The sequence below is a fragment of the Nannobrachium achirus genome, assembly GCF_963921795.1.
Source record: "Nannobrachium achirus genome assembly, chromosome: 9".
In the NCBI taxonomy this organism is placed as follows: domain Eukaryota; kingdom Metazoa; phylum Chordata; class Actinopteri; order Myctophiformes; family Myctophidae; genus Nannobrachium; species Nannobrachium achirus.
This window is the reverse complement of record NC_137818.1, coordinates 39,202,223-39,230,032: the sequence shown is the minus strand read 5'-3', so window position 1 is coordinate 39,230,032 and position 27,810 is coordinate 39,202,223. Positions and strand designations below refer to the sequence as shown.

The 27,810-nt window shown below is 39.9% G+C and overlaps 2 protein-coding genes across 2 annotated transcripts; one reads left to right on the top strand and one right to left on the bottom strand.

The window, feature by feature from the left end:
* Nucleotides 1–89: 89 nt before the first annotated feature.
* On the top strand, nt 90–14,993 carry gdap1l1 (ganglioside induced differentiation associated protein 1-like 1; the record flags this gene model as incomplete). The annotated part of the gene is made up of 6 exons (XM_080733580.1): nt 90–278; nt 3,664–3,856; nt 7,846–8,019; nt 10,145–10,239; nt 14,132–14,246; nt 14,650–14,993. The coding sequence occupies 6 exons, from the start codon at nt 90–92 to the stop codon at nt 14,991–14,993; spliced, it is 1,110 nt and encodes a 369-aa protein (XP_080589706.1).
* Nucleotides 14,994–19,281: 4,288 nt separating this feature from the next.
* fitm2 (fat storage inducing transmembrane protein 2) lies at nt 19,282–27,218 on the bottom strand (the record flags this gene model as incomplete). The annotated part of the gene is made up of 2 exons (XM_080733587.1): nt 19,282–20,744; nt 27,046–27,218. The coding sequence occupies 2 exons, from the start codon at nt 27,216–27,218 to the stop codon at nt 20,132–20,134; spliced, it is 786 nt and encodes a 261-aa protein (XP_080589713.1). The 3' UTR covers nt 19,282–20,131.
* Between the last annotated feature and the right edge of the window lie 592 nt (nt 27,219–27,810).

The following is a 27,810-nucleotide window of genomic DNA, read 5'->3' as shown; positions in this document are numbered from 1 at the left end:
CTCCCCCCTCTGTCCCTCCCTCTCTCCATCCCCCTCTCTCTCGCTCCCTCTCCCTGGTCCATCCTCTCACACGCACAAAACGCTCTGTCATGGCGTCTTCCAACAATGTTACCCCCACCAACTGTAGCTGGTGGCCTATCTCAGCCTTCGATGAAGACGGCAAGATTACAGACGGGGAGGAAGGCGAGGAACCGATTATGGCAGCAGAGCCCAAATTACCCTTCTCAAAAGACAGGCTCGTTTTGTACCACTGGACGCAGTCCTTCACCTCCCAAAAGGTAATGCACGCTACAGCACGAAGATGGAGGTGTACCCCAGTCTCCTCCGTGACATAGGCTACTATAGCATGGAAGTGTATGTGCGTGCGTGTGTGTGCGCGCGCGCCTGGGTGCGTGCGTGCGTTGTGATCAAAGCATGTTTTTGCGCATGGTTATTATGCCAGGTTTATGGCATGTGAATGTTATAGAATATGCCTATAATAGCTGGACAGATCTTTCCTTTTAGACAACCTCTGCAGATTGGGGCACAATTCAATAGGCTATAGCTTGAATTCATGATCAATATTTTATTGTCACTCAGTCATGTATGAATGGAAGATTCATTCATCTCATAAACAGTAACCTTGTATCGACGTGCAGGATCTATTTTCTGTCTGTATAGCATGTGAATGATGGTACACCTTATGTGGTCTGACACATGACAGTCTAAATAATTGATTAAAATTGAGTATCTCCACGCAAAACAAACCAAAGGGAGCTGATTCTTACTTTAAGTGAATATAATATAACCAGTATTTGGTCATTTTCATACAATTTCTAATTTACATTTCTTTACCTTCGCAAAACATATATTTTTCCACATAAATGCAACAAAATGTAACCTTCAGAAAGGCAACTGAATAAAAATGATAGGCTACCCATAGCTAAGAAGCCTCAACAAAATGTGTGCAGGCAGGATCAACAGAGCTTCAAACAGTGAAGATCGTTTGGACATGTCATTCATGATTACCTATTTTACATCCTTGTAATACACTGTACTATTTCACATCCCTGTATTACACTGTGAAGCAGATACATAAATCTTAGGGAATATATGTATGTGATAATGTGGTACCCCTGTCCACAGGGCTAAAGGTTTATCCTGTTAAACATGAGGCTAGGTGTTGCCTCTGGGGCTGATTGGAGTTCTTGTCATTCAGCAAAGGAGTGAAGACAAGGGTTCTCATTCATGACTCTTGCTCCAGTTCGGGATTTAAAGTAGTTTGATTTATATTTTACTATTGCTTGAGGCCGTTTTGAACATAAATGCTATGAATTATCAGAGCATTGGCTTTCTTCAGAGATGCTGCATTATTATATTTGTATTACAAAAAATGTTTCAGAAATACAACAACCTACAAGCAAACATACAAAACAAATAGGTGTAAGTGATATTCAACAAGCGAAGGTATCATTTATCCTGCTAGCAAAGCAGATCGTAGTGATATCAGAGATATGTTATCAGTTCTCACAGAAGCGTTATTCAGCAAGTGGTGGTCTGGAGAGGAACACATTACACATATCCATCTGACAGATCGTATGTGAATGAAGTATAGTGAGCACAACAGAGGTGTTATGGATAGAGACAGATGGCAATTGATACCTGAGAATTATGGTGTGTTTGGAAGCCACATGGCAAATCAATACAGCACTGGCATTCTTGAGGGCTGCAGATTAGAGAATTATATGTTCAACACTCCTTCACAGTGCTGTCTCATATCTGCATATAGAGCAGTTTGTTCAACAGTATCCCAATACTGTTTATAGTCAGTAATGCTAGTAGTGTTGCTGTTGTTCTTGATAGACCTGTCAGATTTAATAGGACTCAAAAAATGTTCTAGTAAGATCAGAACATGGTCAAATACTGTATGGTAGTATCACTGTGTTGCATTCTGATGTGGAAAAAAGTGGAGTGTGTAGTCCTATGGGCAAACGTCTAAACCGCTGAACTGCTTGGCATTATTACGAAGCAATGGCTTAACTCATTATGTAAGAAACAGTACTGGTCCAGGCGCATACCACATAGGCTCTGATTCCTGACAGCGTGTTTTGGGTTCGACCGATCCCGTTGACCTTTGCTGCATTTCACTCCCCATCTCTCTCCCCATTTCCTGTCAGTCTACTGTCCTATCAATAAAGTCATAAAAGCCCCCAAAAAATATTTTTAAAGTGATTTTCAGGGTATATTAATTTCTATATGTAGGCTTACTGCAGACTTCAACAGCTTGTCCAGCAGTTCAAACCAGAGGCCTGTAGTGATTGTACAGTTAAACCAGCTGCCTCTTACTTGGGTTTTATTTATTTTGATTTTCGAGCGACAGTATTTTGCATACCACACTTGTTGTCTCCGTTCAAACCCTACACGCCTACAGTATATACTTTGTCAAATTCGTCATACGACAAATTGACAAATTGCAAAAATAGCTACGTCCGGGCACCGTGATGCGATGCATTGTGAGCTTGTAGATAGTCTATTTTTGCTATTTAAAAAAGAAATGACCATGTTGTTGGTGTTGTTTCGAAAATCCGCCCACAAATAGTGATATCAGGATTACAATGGTTAATGTTTGCTCCATGAATAGGCTCTCTATGGACATCAGCTTGTCCTGATAGTAATGGATGTTGACTGCACCAACAGTTTTGGTCTGTAGGCTGTGAAACATGATATTTACGTCATTTTAATAATAATGTAGTTGAGCTAGTATATTCTGCCATATATGATACAATTTGTCCTTTACAAAATAAGAGCTCTTATCCTCTCGCATCCCCACTTCAACTCAAATGAACATTCCTCACAAGTTTGTAAACCACTCTGTTCTGCTTTGTTGATATTGTAGTGGATATAATTCATCCATCCAGCTTCATCCATCTCCACATAGTCTTGTGTAGTCTCGTTTAGAGATCTTTGCCTACTGATAATATCCAGTAACATCTAAATTCAATGTAGGTAGTACAACAGCAGAGAACAAATCTGTGCCCACTGCTTTGAAAACCAATTCTGATACCGTCCCACTTTGAAGGACCACCCTAAAGTCTTTGCTTTGGTTCGGCAATGCTGTTATTTTAACATTTTGGAATTCTTTCAACTCAGATTTAGACCATTCATTTAATTTAGATGTTACCAGACATGCTTAGGCAGATATTGCTGATCGTCTGGCTATGCAAGACTAATCTCCCTATAACTCAGAAATTGAGAATAAGACACTTTGCTGCTCTGTCTCTTAGATGAAAGGTCCTGCAGCTCTGTGCACTATTGATCACATATCACCAAATATTAACAACAATATAACATTTTGGCACTGGTTGTTCCAGCGCCACAGACCAACCCTGCTTTAGGCAGCTATAGCCTCCAGCAGAGCTAGACCATGAAGAGAAGTTAATCATTTGCACTTAAAGTTCTGATGTTTAAATGAATTCTAATCCCAGGGGGTGGGGTGGGCATAAAGTTCATATAGTTGTTTTTACTGTCTCATCTTACCTGCCCATCAGCAATACGTCTACAGAGATAGTGTAAAATTCTTTAGCTTAGAGAGTATTTGGTTGCCGTTGTCATCATGTTTCTTAGCGGTAATCTGTAACTTGTGTAGTCGGCTAATTCTACATGCATTCACTATTTCATTTCCAGGTCCGTCTAGTTATTAATGAGAAAGGTCTAATCTGCGAGGAGAGGGATGTGAGCTTGCCTCTGCAGGAGCATAAAGAGCCTTGGTTCATGAGGCTGAACCTGGGGGAGGAGGTGCCCGTCTTCATCCACGGAGACACCATTGTCAGCGACTACAACCAGATCATCGAATACCTGGAGACAAACTTTCTTGGAGGTACAAAAAAATCTTGTTGTTTTTTGTAGCAGCACTGCAGGTTAAGCTTTGGTTTTGCAAAAAGGAAAGGTAAGGAGAGATTTTTGCTATGTGCTCGCCAAGAGTTTGGAAGCACACATTACATAAAGACAATTACAAAGCAAAATCGTGCTAATTCAACTCTGATATCAGAGATCATTAACACTCCAGATTTGACTGTATCCTGATTCTGTGAACTCAATATATTGTCTTGCATCAACTGTTGCTGAGGCAGTGTGCATTCCGTTATGCAATATCCTTGGAGTATGAATCCAAGGAAGGCCTGAGGGATGTTGAGTATGTCCTTGTCTTAGTCAAGAGAGCCTTTGTGCTCACTCGTCCACAGCAGGAAGGCTTGATGCTTCAGCTAACCGCTGATTTCAGTAGCAGAGGATATGTACCGGTATGATCGCTGTTCAGTAACTATTAAGATCTGAGGCTGATTCTATGTTTCGAGGAGCTCAAAACCCCCAAAATTAATGTATTAGGCTGTATTAGGACGCTTCCCGGTTATAATGAGTCAACCCTAAGAAGGAAAACAGCTGATGATGGTTCATGAATTCCAACATACCCATTTAACTGTTTGATGCGGTTGTACAAATTGGTATGCATGGCGTAGTTGTATTCAAAACTAGCCACATACGTAGCAGTTATCCCTGTTAAATGTTACGTGATAGAGTTCAAACTAAATCGATTTCAAACTGCTAATCAGCACAATGAGATCTGCTGATGTGCATTTCCTCAGGGTTCAAATCTCCCCTGGCAATGTAGACAGCAGTTGGCTCTGAGAGTGCCAACTGCAACACGATTTTTATATCCAAGCAGAGGAGCCTAGTGTCAGCTACTATAGTTGTGATGTAGTGAGGGTGATCTATTAAAGCTCTCAATGGTAATGGGTATTTGAAATGTACTGAACTTTGGCTTTGTTTTATCTATTTACTATTCTGTCTGCACTTAAACTCAGGCTGCGGGAAGCATTGCATTCTCACCTGGACTCAGCTCTCATTATGTTCAGGCTGAAGGAGTGCTAATGCCTCCACCACAGTCAGTCCATATACTGTAGTATGCAGGGGTGTCGCACCAAATTCTGGGCCCTGGGTACAAGGGCCTCCCCCATGAATGTTCTTCATAGGGGGAGGGAACGCATTTAGACTGGGAACGCATTATTACGCATTATTTTGTGCTTTAACTATTGAAAAATAGCAGATATACAAGCTCGCAGCGCTTGTAGATTTGCAATTTTTGAAAAATTGAAAATCTTTGAATAAGTTCTTTTGAAAACCTATGTTTCTATGTCAGTGGTGCTCAAACCTTTTCATGTGAAGGACCCCCAAAATGATATGTATTTGGCCACGGACTCCCATCTCAAAATATTTAGTTCCAGGGACCCCCCAGAAACAAAATTTGAGTTACAAATGTTCGCTTAAAAATACATATTCAAAGATTTGCACACATTTTCACGACTTTTCAAAAATAGCAGATCTTCAAGCACTTGGTGCCGCGCTGCGAGCTTGAAGATGAGCTTGTACATGTGCTATTATAAAAAATAATTAAGCCCCCTCCACCTTGGGCCCTAGTAACTCAGTCCCACTCCCCTCCCCCCCCTTGTGACACCCCTGGTAGTGTGTCCCTAAGATGCTCAAATATTCACACCCCTGTGCTGCAGCAGACCACCCACCATGCCCAGGTCGGTCTAGCTGGCCCTGGGATTGATTACCTCAGAGCCTGGAGCTCTGCCAGATGCAGCTCCACCCTCCGCAAACCTGTACTGTACAGGACATGGCAGCCTGGGGAGGGAACCTCCAGTACCCAGTGTTGAATTTGACAGCAAATTTAGATTTTTGTTTTAGTCATAGTATTTTGAATGCATTTGACCGTATTTTAGTTTTAGCCTTCAGAAATGTTTTAGTTTTAGTCTAGTTTCAGTTAACTAAATATCTGAAGATTTTATTTGACTAAATCTACAGTTGATTTTGTCAACAAAAATGTATTCTGGCGAGCTTTGATGGTGATTTTACACTTGGTTGCTTGCTTGCTCAAAATAGCCGATCTACAAGCTCACAACGAGTCTCAGCGTGGCGCGTTATGAGCTAGATCGGCTATTTTCAGAGCTTAACACTCGCGCACAACCAAACATAAAAAGACTTGTCTTTTAGTTCTACTGGTTTTCTTCAGTAAAAAAAGGTAGTCATCGAACATTTTTCGTAGACGATATCAACACTACCAGTACCCCAGCAGACAGCTGAATATTGCTCTTTCGCCAATTGTCACTGTCTTTGGCTGTGGCCTGGTTCGCTGCTACTGATTCTCAGCAGCAGGTTAGGTTGCCAGTCCTTTCATTACAGCGTGTCTTACAAGTGAAGTGTCATGCTTTTCATTTGTTAAATACTAATACCGGTATACTCAACTCATTTGGTTTTGTATACCACACTATTTTAATAGTTGATGCAAATGCTTAGTGTCGAGTGTAATTGGCCACGGACATTCAAGTATTCTCATTGCCTTGTGGAGATGTCATCCTTATTGTGAAATGCGACCACCACAATGGTGGCGGGAGAGGAGGGCTCTGTTACTTACTGTAGTTACCATGCTGTTTGCCTATCTAATGGCTGATCATCATGCAGGGTTCCCACACATTTGTACCAATTAATTTCCAAAACTTTTCCAAAACCTTTCCAGAATATTTGTATAACACGTTTTTATTGTGAAAATAGCAGATCTACATGCTCACAACGCCTGGCGTTGCGAGGCGTTGTGAGCATGTAGATCGTCTATTTTCACAATTTCTGCCTCTAATATTTGACCATTTGGCCAATGTTTAATTTGTCATTTTAGAGGTATTAACAAAATCAATAACCAAAGACAGTGCATGGATATCTTTTTCCAGGACCTTCCAGGACCCCAGTACTGGAAAAATACATTTCTAATTTAAAAATATTTCCAGGAATTTCATGACCGTGGGAACCCTGATCATGTTATTTCTTATGCTTGCTTGGCATAAAGGTTAACGTGGGTTGCTTTGGAACCATAGGTGGTCTACGACGTGATGTTCCTGGGAAGTTAGACTAAAAATACTCATGGACAACTGTGCTCTAATTCCTGTTGTTTATTATTAAACATTACTAACCATTCAGATACAATGGATTGGAAAGACTGACAAGATAAATTCATTAAAAAAAAAGTAGAGCACATGAGTATTTTTAGTCTAGCTTCCCAGGTACATCACAACCATGTATCTTCTTTTAAATTGCTTCTTAAAAAGTATTATATCGAAAGGCCTTTCCATAATTAGAGACATTTCCTTGCTTGATTCCCTTCATGGTTTTATTCTGTTGCTTATTTTATTTTCTCTTCAGTTTATTATTAAGATAATAAAATATAATAGGGAAATCCAGGTGTCAAAGCAGCAAAGCAGTGAAACATAGGATAGGTGCAGGCAAGACTAGAGATATAAGAAGGTAAAATAAATAGAACGTCTAACACTAGATAGATATAAGGACTATGAATGGATTTTTTATATGACTTCAACACTGAATATTGAATCTGATTCATAATGCAGTAGGCTATGTGCAGTCAATCAACAGTGATTATAATGGCTTTGAGTATGTACATTAACAACTAGGCCTATAATGGTCTATACTTTTATAATATGCCACAAATATGCCATTAGATCTTGTTGTGTGGGCTGTGTGTTCTAAAATCTGTTCCAGAGTAAAAATTGTATCTAACAGATTGTGGTTGATAAATTGGCAGTGCATGTGCTGAAATGTCCATGTGTCAATAAATAGTAAATCTGGAGTGCTGTTCTTTCCTTCTTTATCATTATTAACTACTTCATGGATCCAGCACCCAGTTTTCAAGTTGAGTTGAGCGTGTTGTATGTCATTATCTAATGGATTGTGAAATGCATAAAAAGTGATCTATTGATTGTGCTACAGTATATATGATGTACATGGATGTCTTGCCTTTAGAAACAGTGGCTCAGCTGATTCCTGATGAAGGCTCAGTCCTCCATGAGCGTGTGCAGCAGTACCGTCAGCTTCTAGATGGCCTGCCCATGGACGCTTACACGCACGGCTGTATCCTACATCCAGAACTCACCACTGATTCCATGATCCCAATGTACGCCACTGCAGAAATACGTAGTAAGTGAAGCCAATCCTTCCTTCCTTCCATCCATCCATCCATCCTGAGGTGTTCCTAGGCCAGTGTGGAAATCCTAGACCTTTCTCACTGGAATTCCTCCACCTGGTCCTCCGTCTGCCCCATGGCCTCCTCCAAGCTGGACATATCTGCTGTTATGCCTAAGGGACATGCCAGCCAACTTGTTTAGAACCAAAAAAGATTTGGCTGCTTGTATCAGAAACATACACATGGATTGCATATAGAGCACTTCTGCTTATTATAGGACATCTTTAATCACAGAGTTTGTTGAGAATTAGGAGTGAGTAAGACCTCTGAATGTTGTGTGACTCTTTCGTATAGACTGATAGAGAGAGGGAGTAAAGAACACTCCATGACCACACTTCTAGGCAAGAAGACACTGTGGTAAAATTGCATTTTATTTCATTGGATTAATGAAGGAATAAGTATTTGAAATGCCACCTAAATTGTGAGTGAAATATGAATCGGCTCTGGGAGCATGCCCAATATATGCCCGTCATTTCCATTCCAGGCACGCACTTGTAAACAACCAAATGGATAATAAAGCATAGCGGGTGGTCTGAGGACCCGCAATTTGCTTTCCCAAATTCCCATACACGTATCGTGTGCACACGACACGTGTATGGGAATTTGGGGGACAACAGGGGCAACAACACACCCATCAGCCACACCTCCAGGCCCAAATACGGGAGTCTGCATAATGTCTAGACTCTAGAGGGTAACATCGCCATACACTACCGTCTAGGCCAGGGACAGCGGCAGCTGCCTTGTGCGGAATTAACGGATAGTGCATACTTGTGCCAAGGCATAACGCTGTGTGTGTACAAAAACTAAAGTTGTCCAAACATTCTGGTCTGCTGGATACAATTAGCAAAACATTTAGTAGTAACTGTTCCAAAGTTGTTCATTCTCATAATTGTATTGTATGATAACAGACATTTGACAAGATAACAGAAACAGCATGTCATTGCTAACATGAGGCTTGAAATTTTGTTGCAGTACTGTTCTATTTGCTGGGTAAAATAAAAACATTTCATTCTCCTAAGCAAGATATAGTATTGTTCTCCCAAAAGGTTGTGGAGTGTGGACACAGTTATACCTTTGAAAGTACTCTCCAAAGCATGCATAAACAAAAATCCCAAACTGTTTAGATTTTTCTTTTTTTAATTTTCATCAGGGTTAAAGTGGAGTGCAGTTTGACACTGCAATATAAGAATCCCTAAACACACCACATTGCTGTTTTGGTTAGTTCATCATCATCATCATCATCATCATCGGTTTAAAGTCCGCTGATGATGAATGAACTAACCAAAACAGCAATTAGTTATACTGTCGAATCAATTCTGTGTAAATCTTGAAGACCGAACTGCATTCCTTCAATAAATCAAGGCAAAGGGAAAGGATTAGACAACATTCTTCAATTAATTGATTATCCAGGCAAGCCAGCTGGTCTGTATGTGTGATAACCTTTAAATCAACCTGATGGCTTATTTAATAGAAGTGGTGGAGCGGTGATGTTTATGCATAATTAGAGACAATGGTATGGCATGGGTCTGTAGGAGTCTAGCTGTCTAAAGAGGTCATGTCTGTGTGTGCACACTGCCAGTTGGCAAACTAAATACCTCCCTGCATTTTCTTTCACAAACTGTATGTTCTCATTTTTTGAAATATTTAAATTTTATAATGAAAATCAGTGGGCATCATTCACTAAGCTGTTCGTACATAGTGTGTAAATAAAGTGTGCAAAGGCATGTGTAATTTCTCTAACCACTCGATCTGGACTACTAAGAACATAAACAATGGCAAAATCATACATCATAACACTCTACAGACTCAACAGCCCATTACTGGTGAATGCACAAAAAATCTAAACTTAATTCTGTCAAATCTGGTGTTGATTTAAATCAACTCAGAGTTAAATCAACTCTTTGGATTTTTCTGTGTATCTTTCTCCAATGAACAGTTCATAAGGCAATGATAATACAGTATATGGTGTGTGTGTGTGTGTGTGTGTGTGTGTGTGTGTGTGTGTGTGTGTGTGTGTGTGTGTGTGTGTGTGTGTGTGTGTGTGTGTGTGTGTGTGTGCGTGCGTGCGTGTAAACTCAGGACACCTGACTAATGCTGCATCAGAGCTGATGAAGCTGGACCATGAGGAGCCCCAGCTGACAGAACCATACCTCTCCAAGCAGAAGAAACTCATGGTGGGTTCACACAACAGACTCCAGTGTGTTACTGTATAAATATGACACTGCTGATGCTGTAGGACAGATAGTAGGACGCGTCTAGAGGGAGAGAGACATAGAGACAGAGAGAGAGATAATATGCTTTATACCGGTATGTTATATACACGACATGGCTTGCCTACTGTAGTCCTTACCGTCTACCAGGGGCTGTTAAGTCTGACATCATTTTGTAGGCATAGGAGAACTTTTGGGGCCAAAAGGCCCCAGCGCCCGTGAATCTTTTTACTATTTACTAATTTTTCTTCTCTTTGTTGTTGAAAGGAAAGTGGTAGAATTATACTTTAGTCGTTATTTTTGTCTCGGATCTGTTGAAATAGTGAGGGACAGATATTGACAATAAATCTGTTTGGAGCTGACTACAAAATTATGTCACGGCTTAAAAGCCCCCATATACCCCCCCCCCCCCCCCCCCCTCCCCCACGCCAAAGGACATCATGTCAGTAACATGGTCACTGGTCAGTGTCATGTCAGTATCATGGTCAGTATCATGTCACTATGATACTGACCCATGTTGTTGGCTTGTAGATGTGTCAAGCAACATCATCGTTCAACAGAGTTTAATTTTGGCTTTAGTATAGTCAATCTTCCCTCATTATCCATTATTAATTCAGAAACCAGACCCCATTTGACTGCAGAGTTAATGACTCTGTGAGTGACGCACGCACACACACACACACACACACACACACACACACACACACACACACACTCGCGCGCACGCGCGCACACGCACACACACACACACACACACACACACACACACACACACACACGTCCTCAGTGCCCCCCTTTAAAAAGTATTGCTTCCAGTGCCCCCCAAAGGGGCTGTAAAGGCCCTGTTGTGAAACACTATTCCAGAGGATAATATGATCAGAAGAATGTCTCTAGATTATATTTCAACAGATTATTGAGCCGCCGGTTGAAGTTGTCCCCAAGAAGTGTGTACTGTATAGCTCTCCATTTTTAGGCATACAGTAGTTGAATGACACCGGCGCCCTTCTGGAAGAAGCTGTGCAGAAGGTATGCTCAGCCAGCAGTTGGTCTCTGGTCACACACATTGACATGTTCTAGTAGACCCCCTGATGCTCTTGGCCCCCAAATACAAACAGCTTTGTCCCGATGATGGTGGCAGAGTGCCACATTAAACAGGTGCAGGAATGCCTCTGGTTAATTAAAGACCAGACCATTGTGGTAGCGTCCAGCTTGTAGATGTTATTATTGCGTCTGGACAGATGTTTGAATCTTTCATTGAAACAAAAGAGACAAAACACTTATTATATTGTTATAGTAGTTAATCGGGTGCACCATGGCACGCTGTCATTATTTGTTTAATGATGCAAATGAGTCAGTCCTGTTTATGCCTTAAGTGTTGCACTGCAGTAATATAGTTATCGCCATGCGCTGAAAATACTGTATATGAACATATATGTTTTGCGTATATGACTGTATCGCTCTGCCCTGAATGCAGCCTCTATTCATTAGACTGAAGAGATCCATGTGCACTGATGCATGATGGTAATCCATTAAATTAGCTTTTGGTAAGAAGTAGGAGATGTTGACATTCAATAAGACAAGGATCAGATAGTGCTGCATGGATAAGGGTTTCATTGCAGCACATTGTTGCAGTATGTACTAGTTCTCAAATTCTTCCCGCCCCGAACCCGATACTAGCCAACCCGAACGTCTTATGGCTAATTAGTTGGGCTGGCTTGAGCCTCGGGCTCCATGAAAAAACTCAAATTCTTCCCGCCCCGAACCCGATACTACCCAACCCGAACGTCTTATGGCTAATTAGTTGGGCTGGCTTGAGCCTCGGGCTCCATGAAAAAATAATAAAAGATAAAACAAACAAATCTATGCACAACTGAACACACCACTGAATGGTGAAGTTGACATTTCTTTTCCCTTTTTTTTTCCTTTTGGGTTTGTTCTGAGTTTCTGGCCTAAAATTCAGAGTACATACAGTTTATGTGCATGGCTATGACTGCAGGTGCACAGATGCCATCAGGATATAATGCAGGCAGTACTGTTAACAGCCTAGCTATGTTACCTGTTTGGCTTATCAAGTTATTCAGTTTATCGATAGCAGTGGTACACAGATATGTGAAAGTCACCACAGGCTGACATAAATCCTAATGATTGGTTCACCAGTTTTCTAGAAAATGCAGCTTGGACAGGATTCAAGTTTGTCAGTTCCATCCTCTCTTTTGCCCCACCTTACTATGGCAATAAAACACTGCAGCTTGTTCTTCCATGATATTGATTTTTTATTCCAATATTTGATGGACTATGTAAACTTGCCGCATTGTTCTTGTGTCAGCAGTGTGTGCAGCTGCCCTTCACCCTTGGGCAAGATATTTAACTGCACTGGATTGAAAGTCTACCAAAGTATTTTATTTAATACTTATTATATTTATCTATGTTGTTGTTATTTTTTCATATGCCCGATTTCATACTTTTTGGGATGACAGTATCACGCAAATATCCAAAAGTGAGCTTGTAGATCTACTACTTTAGTAGTCAGGGGATATCTTAAAAAGTCCTTGAATAAATTCCTTACCAAAAGATTTCTTCACCAATGTGTTTATAAAGGTGTCTAGAAACACATCTCACAAAGACTGAAATTCAGTTTCCCTAGGAGAATGCGTGACAGCTGCTGAAAGTTGGGGTCCCATTAACTACTATACATGAAAAACACACACAAAAATACATTTGCTTTAAGTATCATTCATGATTCTGAATCCATTGCAAGAATTTGTTTTGCACAAAAAAAATCCTTGGGCTAAAAACGGCCCCACAAAAGTATGGTATAGTGATGAGTCATCACTCTTCACAGTTTTGTGGGAGCAGTTTTTAGCCCAAGGAATGTTTTTCGTGCAAAACAAATGCTTGCAATGGATTCAGAATCATGCAAAACCCCTAGTTTGACCCCTCCCATGCTACATAAAGCATATTTATTTTGGTGTGTTTTTTCCTGTATAGTTAAAGTTATACCATGTAACTTTTTTTATAAAACAAATCTTAAAATTGTCCTAACTGTTAAATCGCTAAAGTTTTAGAACCCCCACTCTTTATATGTTTTCTACTTAGCCGTGACAGGGGCGGGATTTCCCGGCAAAATTACGTCATCACACTACCGGCCAATCACAGCGAGGGTTATACACTGCCGGCCAATCACAGCGCATCTTGAAGTGGGGTCGCTATGGCGGCCATATTTGTAGTCGCCCGTGTGTCTCTATACTCAAAAGGTAATCTCGCCTACCAGGCAGGGTGAAGGAGTCCGTTTCTCCGGAATGCCTGAACGCACAGGAACCAGGGACCCCTCTAAAGATAGCTCTCGGCGAGGTGGAGGCAGACGCGGGGGTGTGAAGGTACGAAAAACGGACGAAAGAGGCGGACGCGACCGCGGTTTGCTATAGGGCTAATGACCACTAGTTGAGCATCTTACACAGTATAGCTTTAAGTTAATGGGACCCCAACTTTCAGAAGCTGTAAGGATTCTCCTAGGGACATTTCTTGGTAAGGAATGTATTCAAGGTTTGGACCTTTTTTCTGAAGATATCCCCTGACTATAGGTATTTATGAAGATTTTCACCTTTTGAAGATTTTCAATAATTTTCACCTTTGACATGCCAAAAATAGTGATGGAAGGTTGAAATATATTTAACCAATAAAAAGTATTAACAAGAGCTTGTGACTAAGTAATAACTACATTGGACACAGTTTTTTTTTTCTCCATTTCCTGAAAAGTAATGGTTTTGGACATACAGGTTTCTGCCTGACAGAGATCAACAATTGTACAGAATGTTACATTTGGACTTGAGATGCACATGTTCTATTGTGTTAACAGGCAAAAATCTTAGACCATGACAATGTCAACTATCTGAAGAAGATTCTGGAAGAGCTAGCCATGGTTCTAGATCAGGTGGAAGCCGAACTAGAAAAGAGGAAACTTGAGTATCAAGGTATAATATTACTCCCATTTATTAAGACACTAAGAATGCATTTTCATTAGGGCTGCAAGTTTTGATGATTTTATTAGCAATTATTCTAATGATTACTTTTTTGATTAATTGAATAACTGAATAACTGCAAATAACTGATATACAACTCACAATACTTTGGGGTGCGACACATTGTGAGCTTGCATCGGCTATTTTCACAATATTTGACATATTTTTACTTAAAAGAAATTGTCGCATTTTGACTTTCCCAAATTATTGGTTGAATATAATTAATCAATTATTAAATATTATTTCTTATAAACAATTAAATCTATCAGCTTGATTGACTGCTGCAAGACTAATTTTCAAATCATTTCATGCCTTTGACTATTTACAGTAAGATCTTTTCTTTTGCCCTTGCCAGGTCAAAAATGTGAGTTGTGGCTATGTGGACCTGAATTTACACTAGCTGATGTCTGCCTGGGAGCCTTGTTGCACAGGCTTAAGTTCTTGGGACTTTCCAAGAAATATTGGGAGGACGGCAGCCGACCCAACATCCAGTCCTTTTTTGTGCGTGTGCAAAAACGCTACGCCTTCCGAAAAGTCTTGGGCGACATCCACACTACCCTCCTGTCAGCAGTTCTACCCAACGCATTTCGGATGGTAAAAAAGAAGCCGCCATCGTTCTTTGGGGCCTCTTTTCTCATGGGCTCCCTCGGAGGAATGGGTTACTTTGCCTATTGGTTTTTAAAAAAGAAATATATGTAGTGAATGCCCCTTGTCGTGTTTAATGTCTGTGTATATGTGTGATGTTTCAACTTTTCTGTAATGTTTTATGACTGCAGGAAACATAATGAATCTATATAGAGAACACTATTACTTACTGTATCCTGGGTGAACAAAGAATATTAAGAACATTCCATAACAAGGAATTCTTGACAGCACATTTTTCTGGCCTTCATCTACAGTAGTTTTAATTTGTGGTAACGTTCAGGTCTCACGGCTTCAGCCCTGCGCACTCATTTTTATTTTGTTGGAGGCACGGTCAAGCCATAATGACAATTTCAAACAAATGGTCTTTACAAGTAAAACAGGAGAAATATGCATAATGGAATGAGGTTGATGCGTCATCTCCAGGGGTTACCAGACCACAGCATGTCACTCAACCGCTGAATTTATAATTCAAAGTATTGGCGTTCACCTAACTGCTCTTCACTCCTTTATTGGCCTGGGGTTTTCTCTGTGAAACTTCAGGAGATCAAAATGACAAATCATTTATGATAATTGCTGTGCTACCAGAAACTGCCTGATGAGATGAATGATGGAGGCAAACATTGCCCTATTGTGCATTTGCATAGACCAGTGGTTCTCAAAGTCTGGGTAACCAGGAGTTTGGGTGTTGCTGTTTTGAGTGACATCTTGTGGTGGTAATATTCCAACTTCTGCATTGATGGACACAGCAGTGCTGTTGGAGGTCTCTGTATAACCTGATACATTTCATGTCAAGGGTTCTTCTTGAATAAATGTTTAATGACACAACGCAAGTTTATAAGCAGCCCCTCTGAAGCACTTAATTGTGTTTTGTAAATTGTCTGGGGTAGTGTAATGCCTAATTTATACCTGGCATTGCTTCTGAGTGTAACTGATTTTCAACTGAATGTGACGCATCATGTCACGTTTTAAAATGTGATAAATAATAATTACAGTATAATAATACTAATACTAATAATTATATGTATTACTATTATTATTGTAAATATAAATTGGACTTAATTAAAGCTGCAATTTCATGTCCCATCTGGGATTCGAAACCGGGTCCCCTGTGCAAGTGAAGCCGTTTTTATCACTGCGTTAATAGCCTGCGTGCTTGCTAAGGGGAAGAAATTTTATTTTGACCTTCAGGCAGTACCACTTGTCAACCACTAAAGGTCATACCAGACCACAGGATCTACATTTCTCAATAGAATAAAAGGGAGACCAAATACAACCGCTGCAGTTGTGATAGTTATATTGTATTTTCATACTCTACCATACAGATTGGTCAAAATATCATTTGTTTAGTAAAACACCTTACACGGTGTAGCTTTAATCCCTCACCAATATCAAGCAAGACATCACTGGACTTCTTACTACCCTTCATTCCTTCCTCCTGACAGATGCTAGATTGTTTTACTGATTTATAATTGCCCATTTTCTTGAATTTATTTAACTAAATAGAATTTTTAGGGGACAAGTGATAATCTGACATAACTCTTACCAATGCGTTCTTTGGGACCCAATCAATAACGATGTCAAAGCACCCCATTTTACATAGGCTGGTGATGATTTTCCAACGCAAGCATCTCAACACTCAGAGCACACTGGGAACTGTATTGATCGTCAGACTCTCGCATTTCCTCCTCACGGTTGAATAACAGGATTCAAATGAAATGAAAAGTTCAGTTTAAAGGATAATGAGTGGGGATGGTGTGTAGACAGGCTGACTCATCTCAAGGCAAAACGGAGCATGAGGAGGCTTGCCAAGCGGGAGGCTATCTCCATTCCGACATGTCGCCACTCCGAAATTGACTTCTTATTGTCGGAGTGGCGACACTCCCATGGGCCTAAGGTTTAGGGTTAGGGTTAGAGATAGGGTTAGTGTCGGAATGGAGACATGTCGGAAAGGAGACATGCACTCTTGCCAAGCAAAGTATCGTCAGCTCAGTCTTATTGTTTTCTTGCTGCACAATTGTTGTTTGTTCTCTGTGGAGCCATCTGCTATTTTGAGTCCGGTACCACTTAGGTTTCAGATCATAATCTGTATTATTGGGATTACATGGCAAAGTCTGGAGTGTGAATTTAAAACATTACACTGTGTACTAAGTTGTTCATGTTGTGTCTCTGGTTTTGTGACTGATTGTACAGACAGTCTTACTGTACAGTACATAAACTAAACCTCTTAATGGGAACTGTGACCCAAGCCATTCAACATGATGGACCTACAGCAGCACAGTGATTCATTTTATGTCTGCACCACTAGATCACAAGCGTGTGCACACAGCTGGAAGAACGCTTCTGGACGTCGTCGATACGCATCACAGTGGAACACGAACAGGGTTTACACTGTATCTTTAAAAGACACTATTGTTCAACTGAAATTAGGCATTGGATGATGAACAAGACAAGCAGTTTGTCGACTGGAGGCCAATGTTTCAGTCAGGAATCAGGATGTGCCATGTTTTCTTTTGCCACAGAAACAACTATCTGCAGCTGGTTATTAACAACATAAACCTATATACACTGTTTGGAGCTTGTAGATAGGGCTGTCACAATTATTACATAATCGTCTAATCGTGATTATTTGACATTATCGCAATTATTTTGTCATAATCGTCATAATCGTGAATGTTGAAAAATGTCAGAAATAGTGGAAATAGCAGATCTACAAACTCACAGCTTGTAGATCGGCTATTTCCACTATCAATGTTATTTTTTAAGTAATAAGTTGTCAAATATGTCAGTAATTTCTTCATGTATTTAGGTTTTGTGTCATATCTGCCATGTGCAACTTCAAAGCCTAAAAGCCAAACAGAAATGTAATTGTCAACGACAAAAACACAATTAAATCGTTAATCGCAATTATTTGAGTGACAATTAATCGTCATGTAAAATGTCATATCGTGACAGCCCTACTTGTAGATCTGTAGAAGTTTTTATTTTTATTTCATTATAATTTCTCAAAATATGAACACCAGGGTTGATGTGGTTAATAACATGCTGCATGACTAAATGCTATTGTGTTTTAACCAAATATGATCAGCAAACCTTTAATAACAGTGTCTGCTTGCAGTGAAATATCTGATAATGACTCTGACAAACTATTTATCATTTACAAAACTCTTGAACAAAATGATCAAAACTCCTATAAGTATAAGTATAAAAGATGTGGTTCATTATGTTTTGTTACATAATATGATGGGGAGAGCATTTGCTATATAGCCATGAGTTTAGTTATTTGGAATCTTTTATACAAGTGTAGCGTGTAAAGAAAGTTATTTTAGAGGAAAGTGATTTGATTCAATAGCTTGCATGATATTAGCAGTAATGTAAATGGCACAAAGGTAAATTGTAAAGATTCTGTCTTGGCAAGCGGACACACTGTACACAGTCAAATCCACAGCGTTAATTTAACTGAGATTGTGCAAATGGAACCAAATGGCTTCAAATAGGTCTGTTTGATTCCATATACCCTCTGAGTTAAATTAACAGATGATTTTACAGTGTACTATGAACAAGTTCTTATGATTTAACCATGGATCTATTTTGAGTGTATGTCAGCATTATACTAAATCGGTTTGCGTTTGGATTCACAAACTTACATGTATTTTTCCTAACAAACCAACAATAGATGACATGAGTTGCGAGGAAAAGATCTATATAGAAATGAAAAAGAAATGAAACCTGATTTCTGCTTTGCCGTATGACAGTGAAGATCCATAGCAGATCCACAAGCCGATCCTTGAGCTTGTAGATCTGCTATTTTGTCAAGTGACTTTGTCACACGACAGAGCACAAATTAAATTGGGCATCACACTCCATGACCAGCCTGTCATTGTATATTCTCTGATTATCACAAGCACCTTTGTTCCAATGACTCCACTGCTAATGCTGACGCAATCATTATCCCTGTAATCCATGGATCACACAAAGAGTTCAAGTTGGGAAATCCTAGTTGTTATTTGTGACCATTATGTTTCACGATAGTATTTTTTTATTCTTTACTTTTATTTTTTTATATTTATAAATATGCATTTATTTATGGTGCTTTTTATGATATTTGTTCATAAGCCTTAATTTATTCAGTTGCCATCGATGACAAATAAATTATGAAAATGGAATTCGCAGACCTCAGGTTTTTCTTTCATGGAGCCCAAACAAACGTAGTTTTGCCTTTGACTGAAAATATAATATTACAGCCACTTAATAACACTGTGATCCTCTCTGCGCAGTGTCACGTTTTACCAATCCAAAAGAGAACAAATATTGTCCATGTAAATCTTTTTAATGTTATGATTCTCTTGCACCCAAAAGAAAGCCATGCACATACACTGTATTGTGGCCCAATGGCACTTTAAACAAAGTAATCATCTTTACCAAGCAGCTTATCATCTTGTTGTGACCACAACGCATGTAGCGTTAAACATACAGTAAAATAATATATTTTAACATGACATTCATAAAATATGTTCAAACAAATAATATTCAATAGTCTACTCCACTGTTTTGTTGTTAGCTATATTGCACAGTGAAATATAGGCAAATTAATCAAAAATCTAATGAACGGAGTCACGGACCAAAATCATACCAAATCAAAAAGGAAACAGATGGTTCCTTGAAAACAGATGAAGGTAAACATTAAATCTGTATGAAATATTGGTCTACTACAGTTATTTAAACTGACATGCGCTTGTACTATTGGCTGGCGGTAATATTGTCATTAATAAAAGTAGTCAGTGCTAAACAACTCTAGAATTAAAACATTCTTTAAGTGTTCAGATAATCTAAAACGGTGAATTTCCTACTCACACCAATTTACATTCAAATAAACCAGGCAACAAAGAATGAAACAAATGATGCATAAGCACCAGGCAGGGCGGCTGATGGTGAGAGGTCAAAGCTAGATGTCAGTGTTTTATCTCAGATTACAGAGAGAGAACTCATTCTGGAAACAGCAGCTGCCAACTGTGACTCAAGGACAGAAACCAATCCCCCTGTACAAAATTACCTTTCTGTAAGGAAGGAAGAACTCTAAATAGCATGGTCAACTTGGACCCAGAGAGATGGAAAACATCCGACTTGAATATGCGTTATCATTGTCGGTTTAGTTGAAATACTTTGCAATGATATTGAATGAGAATGGTCACGTTTTAGGTGTGTTGCTTCTGCTCTTTTGGATGACGATGAGGAGGGAGTCCAGGAGACAATGGCTTTAGATACCACACCTGATACGTCACATACCACCCCAGTATTCCACACAATGTCCCTAGCAACTTGTGAGATGGGTCGTGGAAGTAAACTGAGGTACACGCGAACATCCATGTCCAGATCATCACTATTCCATTCAGGGATACATACAGCAGGCTAAGAACAACTCTTGGCAACGTAGACAAACTAGCTGTGTTCAGGTAGGCCATGGGAGCAATTTCTTCCCAGATGAAGAGGGCGGAGTAGGTGAGGATGAAGGAGTGTCCTGAAATGTCATAGCCTTGCCACTGGAGGCCAGCCCTCCTGCAGCTGGCTTTTGATGTGAATTCGTCATTGACGACGTCAATGGATTCAGTAGTTTCATAACATGAACCACTGACATCCTCAATGTAGAAGAATGTCTCAGTGCATACATACCAAATGACTGTGGCTACCACGAGAGAAAGCAACCGCCGAAAGAGAAATGACACATTCCGGTTGATGGAAGAGTTGGAGAGGAGGAGGAACGGAGTCAGTAGTAATAAGGTCCATCCCCAGGACACCTTCACAAAGTACCTGTGAGGAGGAGAGCAAGTGTGAATGATTGTGTATGAGAATGGATAAATGCAATTGACATTCTAAAGCACTTGGATAAAGGAACTATGTGCCATTAAGTTACCAAGAACATACGTACGCTTGAGTGACTCAACGAATGTGGCACAGTGGCAGTAAGATAATTCAGCCATTGAATTGATTGATTGATTACTTTATTAGAGGTTCGCATAGGAAAAAGTACAGGTCAGTAGTACAGTTCACTGGTACAAGGTCAACTAAAAGGATAAACACCACAAGAAAGTTTTTGGGCTTGTTTCAATTGGGGGCTGACGCCTCAATTAAGTAAGTGTAATAGTGTACTGTACATTGTGTTTATGGCTGCATGCCATTCCGAGTACAGAGAGTGAATCTTGGGTATTAGGCGGTATTGCGTTATAAGTAAAAGTGCTTAGAAAATGAATTTCGTTCCCACGTCTGGGCACTACTCATTCAATGCATTTTTGCATAGACAATACCCTTGTGGACTTTGGGTTAAATGTTCTCCGCACGAAACCTGCACGACTTTTGTCACCAGCCAGAATTGTATATAAAAGTGAATATCAAAAAAACGAAAATCTTGTGCTGCTGCTTATAAAATGTACTATATTGATTTTGGCAACACAAAATCTTTCTCAAATGTCATAAATACATCTACTTAACATCTGAAACAAGTATTGGTGCCTTGGTATCAGGCCTAGAATTTCGTCTTTTTAGGGGCAAGGACACTTGGCCTTTGGTGTTGTACATTTTTTGAGGGTGCAAAGGCCAAATGCTAGGGCAGGAAGGCCATCAAATAAAACAAAGTTTAGTCCACTGAAATAGTGAATTGAATTTAATCGAATTTAAGGGTTAAACTTACGTTTAGTTCAATATCATTAAACCTTTCTTTCCTTTTTTTACTTTTGAAAAACATGAATATTTGAATATTGAATATTTCAAATAGATGATCTCACAACATGCCGATGTACAGGGGTCATCACCATGTCAGCTTGTGATGGACATATTGATACATATTTTATTTTTGTCACAGACATACAAAATAACTGTCCAATAATTTTACAAAAGAACATTATATACAGTATCATATTTGGCAAAATGGTTGAAATTTCAGTTCCTTAGTTTATTTCTTTTTCTCAGTTCTCTGTCTGCTGGAAATGTCTCGTCAAATGATGTGTGGTTTGTCCACAAGTTCTCTTTCTTCACCATCTTGCTGATGAGACAAATACTTGACAGAGCTCCATCCAGTTATTTCTTTTTCTCAGTTCTCTGTCTGCTGGAAATGTCTCGTCAAATGATGTGTGGTTTGTCCACAAGTTCTCTTTCTTCACCATCTTGCTGATGAGACAAATACTTGACAGAGCTCCATCCAGTTCCATACACATGGTACACAAATACATAAGGCTTCACTTCCTTCTAGTAGTCAAATGATTTGTGCTTTGTCAGAAAGAGTCTTTCCAAGTTCCCTTTCTTCACTATCACGGCATAGTTTTTGCAATTCATTGACCCATCAACAAATATTGTTTTATTCTTTTGTCTTTTGCCAAACTCATTCTACTGATCTCTTGTCTCATAAGTTGTGGTTGAAAGATAGTACACACTAAAAACTCATGGGTCATTTCTTGACCCAAATCATGGGTCATTTGTGTTAGGTCAAATTTTGGGGTCATTTCTCAGAGCCACAACCCTTCCTTGAGTTATTGGGATATTATTTTGACCCAATTCCAGGGTTGTTCGAGGTAGGTAATATTTATCTGGGGGTGACCCGTTTTGGGGGTTAGTGGTAACACATATATACTTGGGTCAGTGGTCTAGCTTTGGGCCAATCAGGGGACAGGCACCATAAACCTGTTTGCAAAGCATGCTGGGAAAAGCATTTGTCTGGGTTTCCAGAGACATTTTCTAAGCTTTTGGGAGCTAAACATGCTAAATATGTCATATCCATGTGTCTGTCTCTGCAAGCTGACTGTCATATGTCTGAATTTGATTTGTCAGTATTTGAGTCTAAACCATAGCCGTAAGTGCTTGGCTGCTAGCTTAGGGTTGAGCTCCCTCCCCCAGCTTGTCTGAAAGAGAAGAACTCATGGTAACTTTGGGATTCTCTTGTTTATTTTCTCTAAACTACTCTGATTGTTGTATTATCAACATTATTGCATATATATATAATTATGCACTTTTATGTTGATATTACTAAACTTTGAACAGATCGTCTGTGAAGAAACCCTGAAACATTTCTGATATTATGTTAATGTCAGATACTATTGGCATTGTCATTCTCCAGACTATGCATAATAGTAGGTTGTATTCATTTAGCCCACTCAACCCAAAACTTGCGTTATATTGACTACAATCTTGGGTCATTTTAAACAAATAATTTGGTTATTTATTTGATCCAATTTATGGGTCAACATTCATAACCAAATTTCTTGCGTTAAAATAACCAAACTGGGCATCGGTCCCTATTTGACCCGTGAGTTGGATCAAAAATGACCCAAGTTGAGTTGTTTTTGACCCAGCAGTTTTTAGAGTGTAGTAGCTTAACAAACAGGTAACAGTCCACTAAAATGTATATGCTGCCAGGGTCAATCCTGTGTTAATTTACACTGGAAAAAAGTATTATATGATGATGAGAAAGACAGTGCGTAAGTGGTGTGATGCCAGTGGAACCAGTATTAGCAAACATTACTTCTCTCTCTGTCTTGTCTTGTCTTGTCTTGTCATTCCATCCTCACTTGATGCAATCATGTAGCCAACACAACATATTAATCATCCTGACACTTATCATCCAAAATAATTAAAACAAATGCTTTATTATTATTATTGAATATTTAGGATAGATTATGTACACATGATAACCAAAATACTAAATGTGCCACGGACATGGACAAGTCTTGCCACAGACCCATTTGTCCATGTACAGACATGTTGATGACCCCTGCCGATGTAGATCGGCTATTTGAAGTATTTTTAAATGTTTTCAAAAATATAAAAAAGGGCAAATAAGTTTATAGGGATAGGGGTACAGGTAGCTGCAGTAAGGCCACTGTGGCCTCAGGTCATGCCATTGGTTTGAGGGGCACAAAGCCAAACTGAGGGGCAACGACGGCCATGGCCTTCATGGCCTCCCTGAAATTCCTGCCCTGCTTAGTATTCTCATATGTGAATTTAGGTCATGAAATATAGCTAATTTGTTGAAGAAAAAGCCTCAATGTATGTGATTGGCACCCAGCAAAATGAAACATACACATAGTAAATTTAGCTAAACGCTTATGTCTCATACATAACACATCTCACAGCCAACTGTGTAATGAAAGGTACCTTGGCCAGAAATGGATGAAAATCAACCAAACTGCTATCACAACCCCCTAAATTGGAAAAAAATCCCAAAATGGACAAGACTATAATAAATGCACAAAAGGTCATGTCAGGTATAAAATATGTATTTAAGTACCACAGAGTGTCCCAACATCTGACATTTGTAGGCTACATCAAGACACCCCCCAACCAAAACAAAAACGCATACAAATGTTGGCAGCATAAGTAAACGTAAGGCTGTGCTGTGACAAAATACAGCAAATGCTAAGCTTTTTCCTCCCACATGTATGTATTGCATTTAAATGTGATAAAAGCAAATCTTGAAATAAAATGAGTATTTAGCTAATTTTACATGCTGACATGGTGCGTATATTACACATCCCTATCACTTTCATCCAGGGTCATCAATATGTCTGTACTACGGACAAAATGTGTCAGTGGCTGAATTTATATCTTATAATGTCTTGTTTTTGATCATAAGACCCAATTACTGAATTCGAAGTCGACAGGTTTTCTTCAGAATATCTATGGACATTGTGACATTTTGGCATATTAGGAATCCAACCAGTACTAGTACGCCCTTAACTCTGAGATTGTACAAATGGTTCTCAGAGTTACACACATGTTATGGTAATTCAGGGCTTACAAACTGCTGTGTTTCTGGTATATATTATTGTCCACACAAGTAAAAGGTCTTCAGCCAGGCTATCTGATGAAGTCTCTAGAATCTCCAACTTCCCAGTGCTCAGGAGACCTGGACTTCTGTCTGTCTTTGCTTGCTGACAAGAAACACTTGGGAGTAGGTGGTTCAGCAATGTGATGAATTAAAAATGACATCTTTAAGATACATTTAGCTGCATGTATGTTTTCTCTGATTTTTCTCCACAATCATCCCCACAACTCTTGATAGAATCTGAGGTAAAATTGACCAAATGTGTTCATATTGCTTTTGTCATAACAGCCAGCTGTCACTGTAAAAGTCATAGTAAAGCTCATTTTCGGGTGGCGTCCATCTTGGAAATATGTAAATTATAGATCCAGACACACCCAATCATGAAGATAAGTATTCCATTGAGTTTCTCTTGATGTGAAACCATGAAATAGACACCAAGTTTACTTGTCATTATAACAAAATTACAGTCACTGACAATCAGTTACATTGAAGCGTTTCCTTCAACAAATTTACTACATTACATGATCTAAATTTGCATATGAGTTATTAAGGCACCAATACTTGTTTCAGATGTTAGGTAGATGTATTTATGACATTTGAGAAAGATTTTGTGTTGCCAAAATCAATATAGCAAATTTTACAAGCAAAAACAGCAGCACAAGATTTCCCCATTAAATACATTTCTGGCTGGTGACAAAGATTGTGCAAGTGACACGCGGAGAACTTTTTGTTTCTTAATACTATCAATAGATCTTTCTAAAGAAACAAAGTTTATGTAGTGCTGCCCATGGGGCGGGAACGAAACCGAACGATACCAGCCACGCCCTTTAATGCAAACCCCATTATACCTGTTGTCATAGAACCCGTTTTGACCATCTGTTTGCCTGTGTCCATTTATGCCCATATATGGAGATATCTGTATCTGTCTGTCTGTCGGCGTCCATTTTATGTCCATATATGGAGATCACTGCAGATATAGTTCTGGGTCCATTTTATGCCCATATGCCCATATATGGAGATATCTGTCTATTTGTGTCCATTTTATGCCCATATATGGAGATCTCTGTATCTGTCCGTCTGTGTCCCTTTATGCCCGTATATGGAGATATCTGTTTATCTGCGTCCATTTTATGCCCATATATGAGATCTCTGTCGCTTTTAGTTTGTTTCTTCTTTAAGCAGAATACACAGCCTGCTTAAATCTGCATCATTCAAGTCATCCTCCCAGTCCCACGCTTTGTCGCTTGTCTTATGTTTGTTTTTGTCTCTTTTATTTTCTTTTTTGGAGCGGACCCCATGAATGCCCCATCCTTTAATGCAAACCCCAATATACCTGTTGTCATAGGACCCGTTTTGACCATCTGTTAGCCTTTGTCCCCACCCTTTAATGCAAACCCCAATATACCTGTTGTCATAGGACCCGTTTTGACCATCTGTTTGCCTTTGTCCCCTTATGCCCATATATGGAGATCTCTGCACACACAGTACCGGTTGCGGAAAACTCTGATGTCAGACATCAGCTCCGCATTCGGGGATTCATTTTATGCCTATATCTGGAGAAAGCGTGTGCCGGTGGGAAGAACGGTTCTCGAGATTCACATACATACATACACATTCACAGAGATTTTTTGTTGACTCATGTGGCGTACGTGATGTCACAGCCTTTTATGAAGTGATGTCACAATGAGTCAGCGCTTGCGCCGATTTCCTCCGGAACAGCCTGATGTCAACAATCAGCTCCGCATAAGGAGATTCCGAACGTTTTGCGCCGGTTTCGGAAAACCGCGAGTCGGGTCGGGTCGAGGCCCTGCACTGCACTCCGCGCGGCGGCGGGGAACGCGCGTGCCGAATCTGAAGCCGGGGGGATGAACGGTTCTCGAGATACGTGGATTACAAACAAACAAACAGACAGAGATTTGTCGCATTTATAGATAGATACCATGTCTATTTGCAGCCTGCTGATGACTAAACACCCGTCCTACACCCACGTTTGTTGTCCAGGTGGAGTCGTTATTGTCCTATGCATAGTACTGTTCTATACGTCGGTCTTTAGTTTCAATGTTGAGATACATAAAGGGTTCCTGTGTAAATAAGCCGAAACGCTCTCATTTTAGTTGACCTTTTTCCAGTGATGTACTGTCATGTAACTGTATATTTTCCTAAGCAACCTTCTAAAAAATTCTTAAAGCAATAAATGAATCCATGTCAAGTAACGTCATACAGTAGTATAGCTACCATAACGTTATGCCAGCTAGCCACAGAGCTAAAGCTAACACGTTAGCAGAATTCTTTACTTACACATTCAGGACATTCTTGCTGCTGCTGAAATATGTCTTTGGGACTACTTCTAGCTCTTTTAAAATTGATCCGACGATTGAAATTAGCAAAAATATCCAAGGAAAGTTTTGTCGGACAGAAGTTAATCTCCAAAGTGCAACAAACTTGTCCACAATGACATCCAGACGTGCCATGTTGACAATGAATCAGGACTTGCGGAGTGGACGTTCAGCCCAAGGGCAGCTCTGACGTCAGTACGTTTTGGTTTTTGACCAATGAGGGCTTTGCTTGTTAACAGGAAGCGTGGGCACCAAAACCATGACCAAAACAGAGTGGGCACGAGGGAAATCTGGGCACCCAGTCCCAAGATAGGCTATTGTGGGCACCAAGGAAGAGTGGGCACAACAGAGCTGCCAACCCTCACGCAATGAGCGTGAGACTCACGCAAATGACCCTCTTCTCACGCTCTCACGCCACACATCGTATTTCTCACGCCGTCATATCACCAGCCGTCAAAAAGTGGAAAACTGCGTCAACTCAAGTGTCACTGAGACATCCACTTCGGCCGCGATTTGAGCATTTAAAGGGCTTAAATACTGTATCTAATTCTGAAGTAATGATGCGTCGCTGTGTGTGCGTGTGCGTGAGCGTCTGGTGTGAGGAACGCTGCGTGCACGTTCCTGCGCACATTATTCTCTTACAGTTAGGTGACAGGAGGATGATGAGGATCTACAACATTATTAAATTCAACACGTCCAAAATCCCCATTGCTTACTAGCAGGCAGT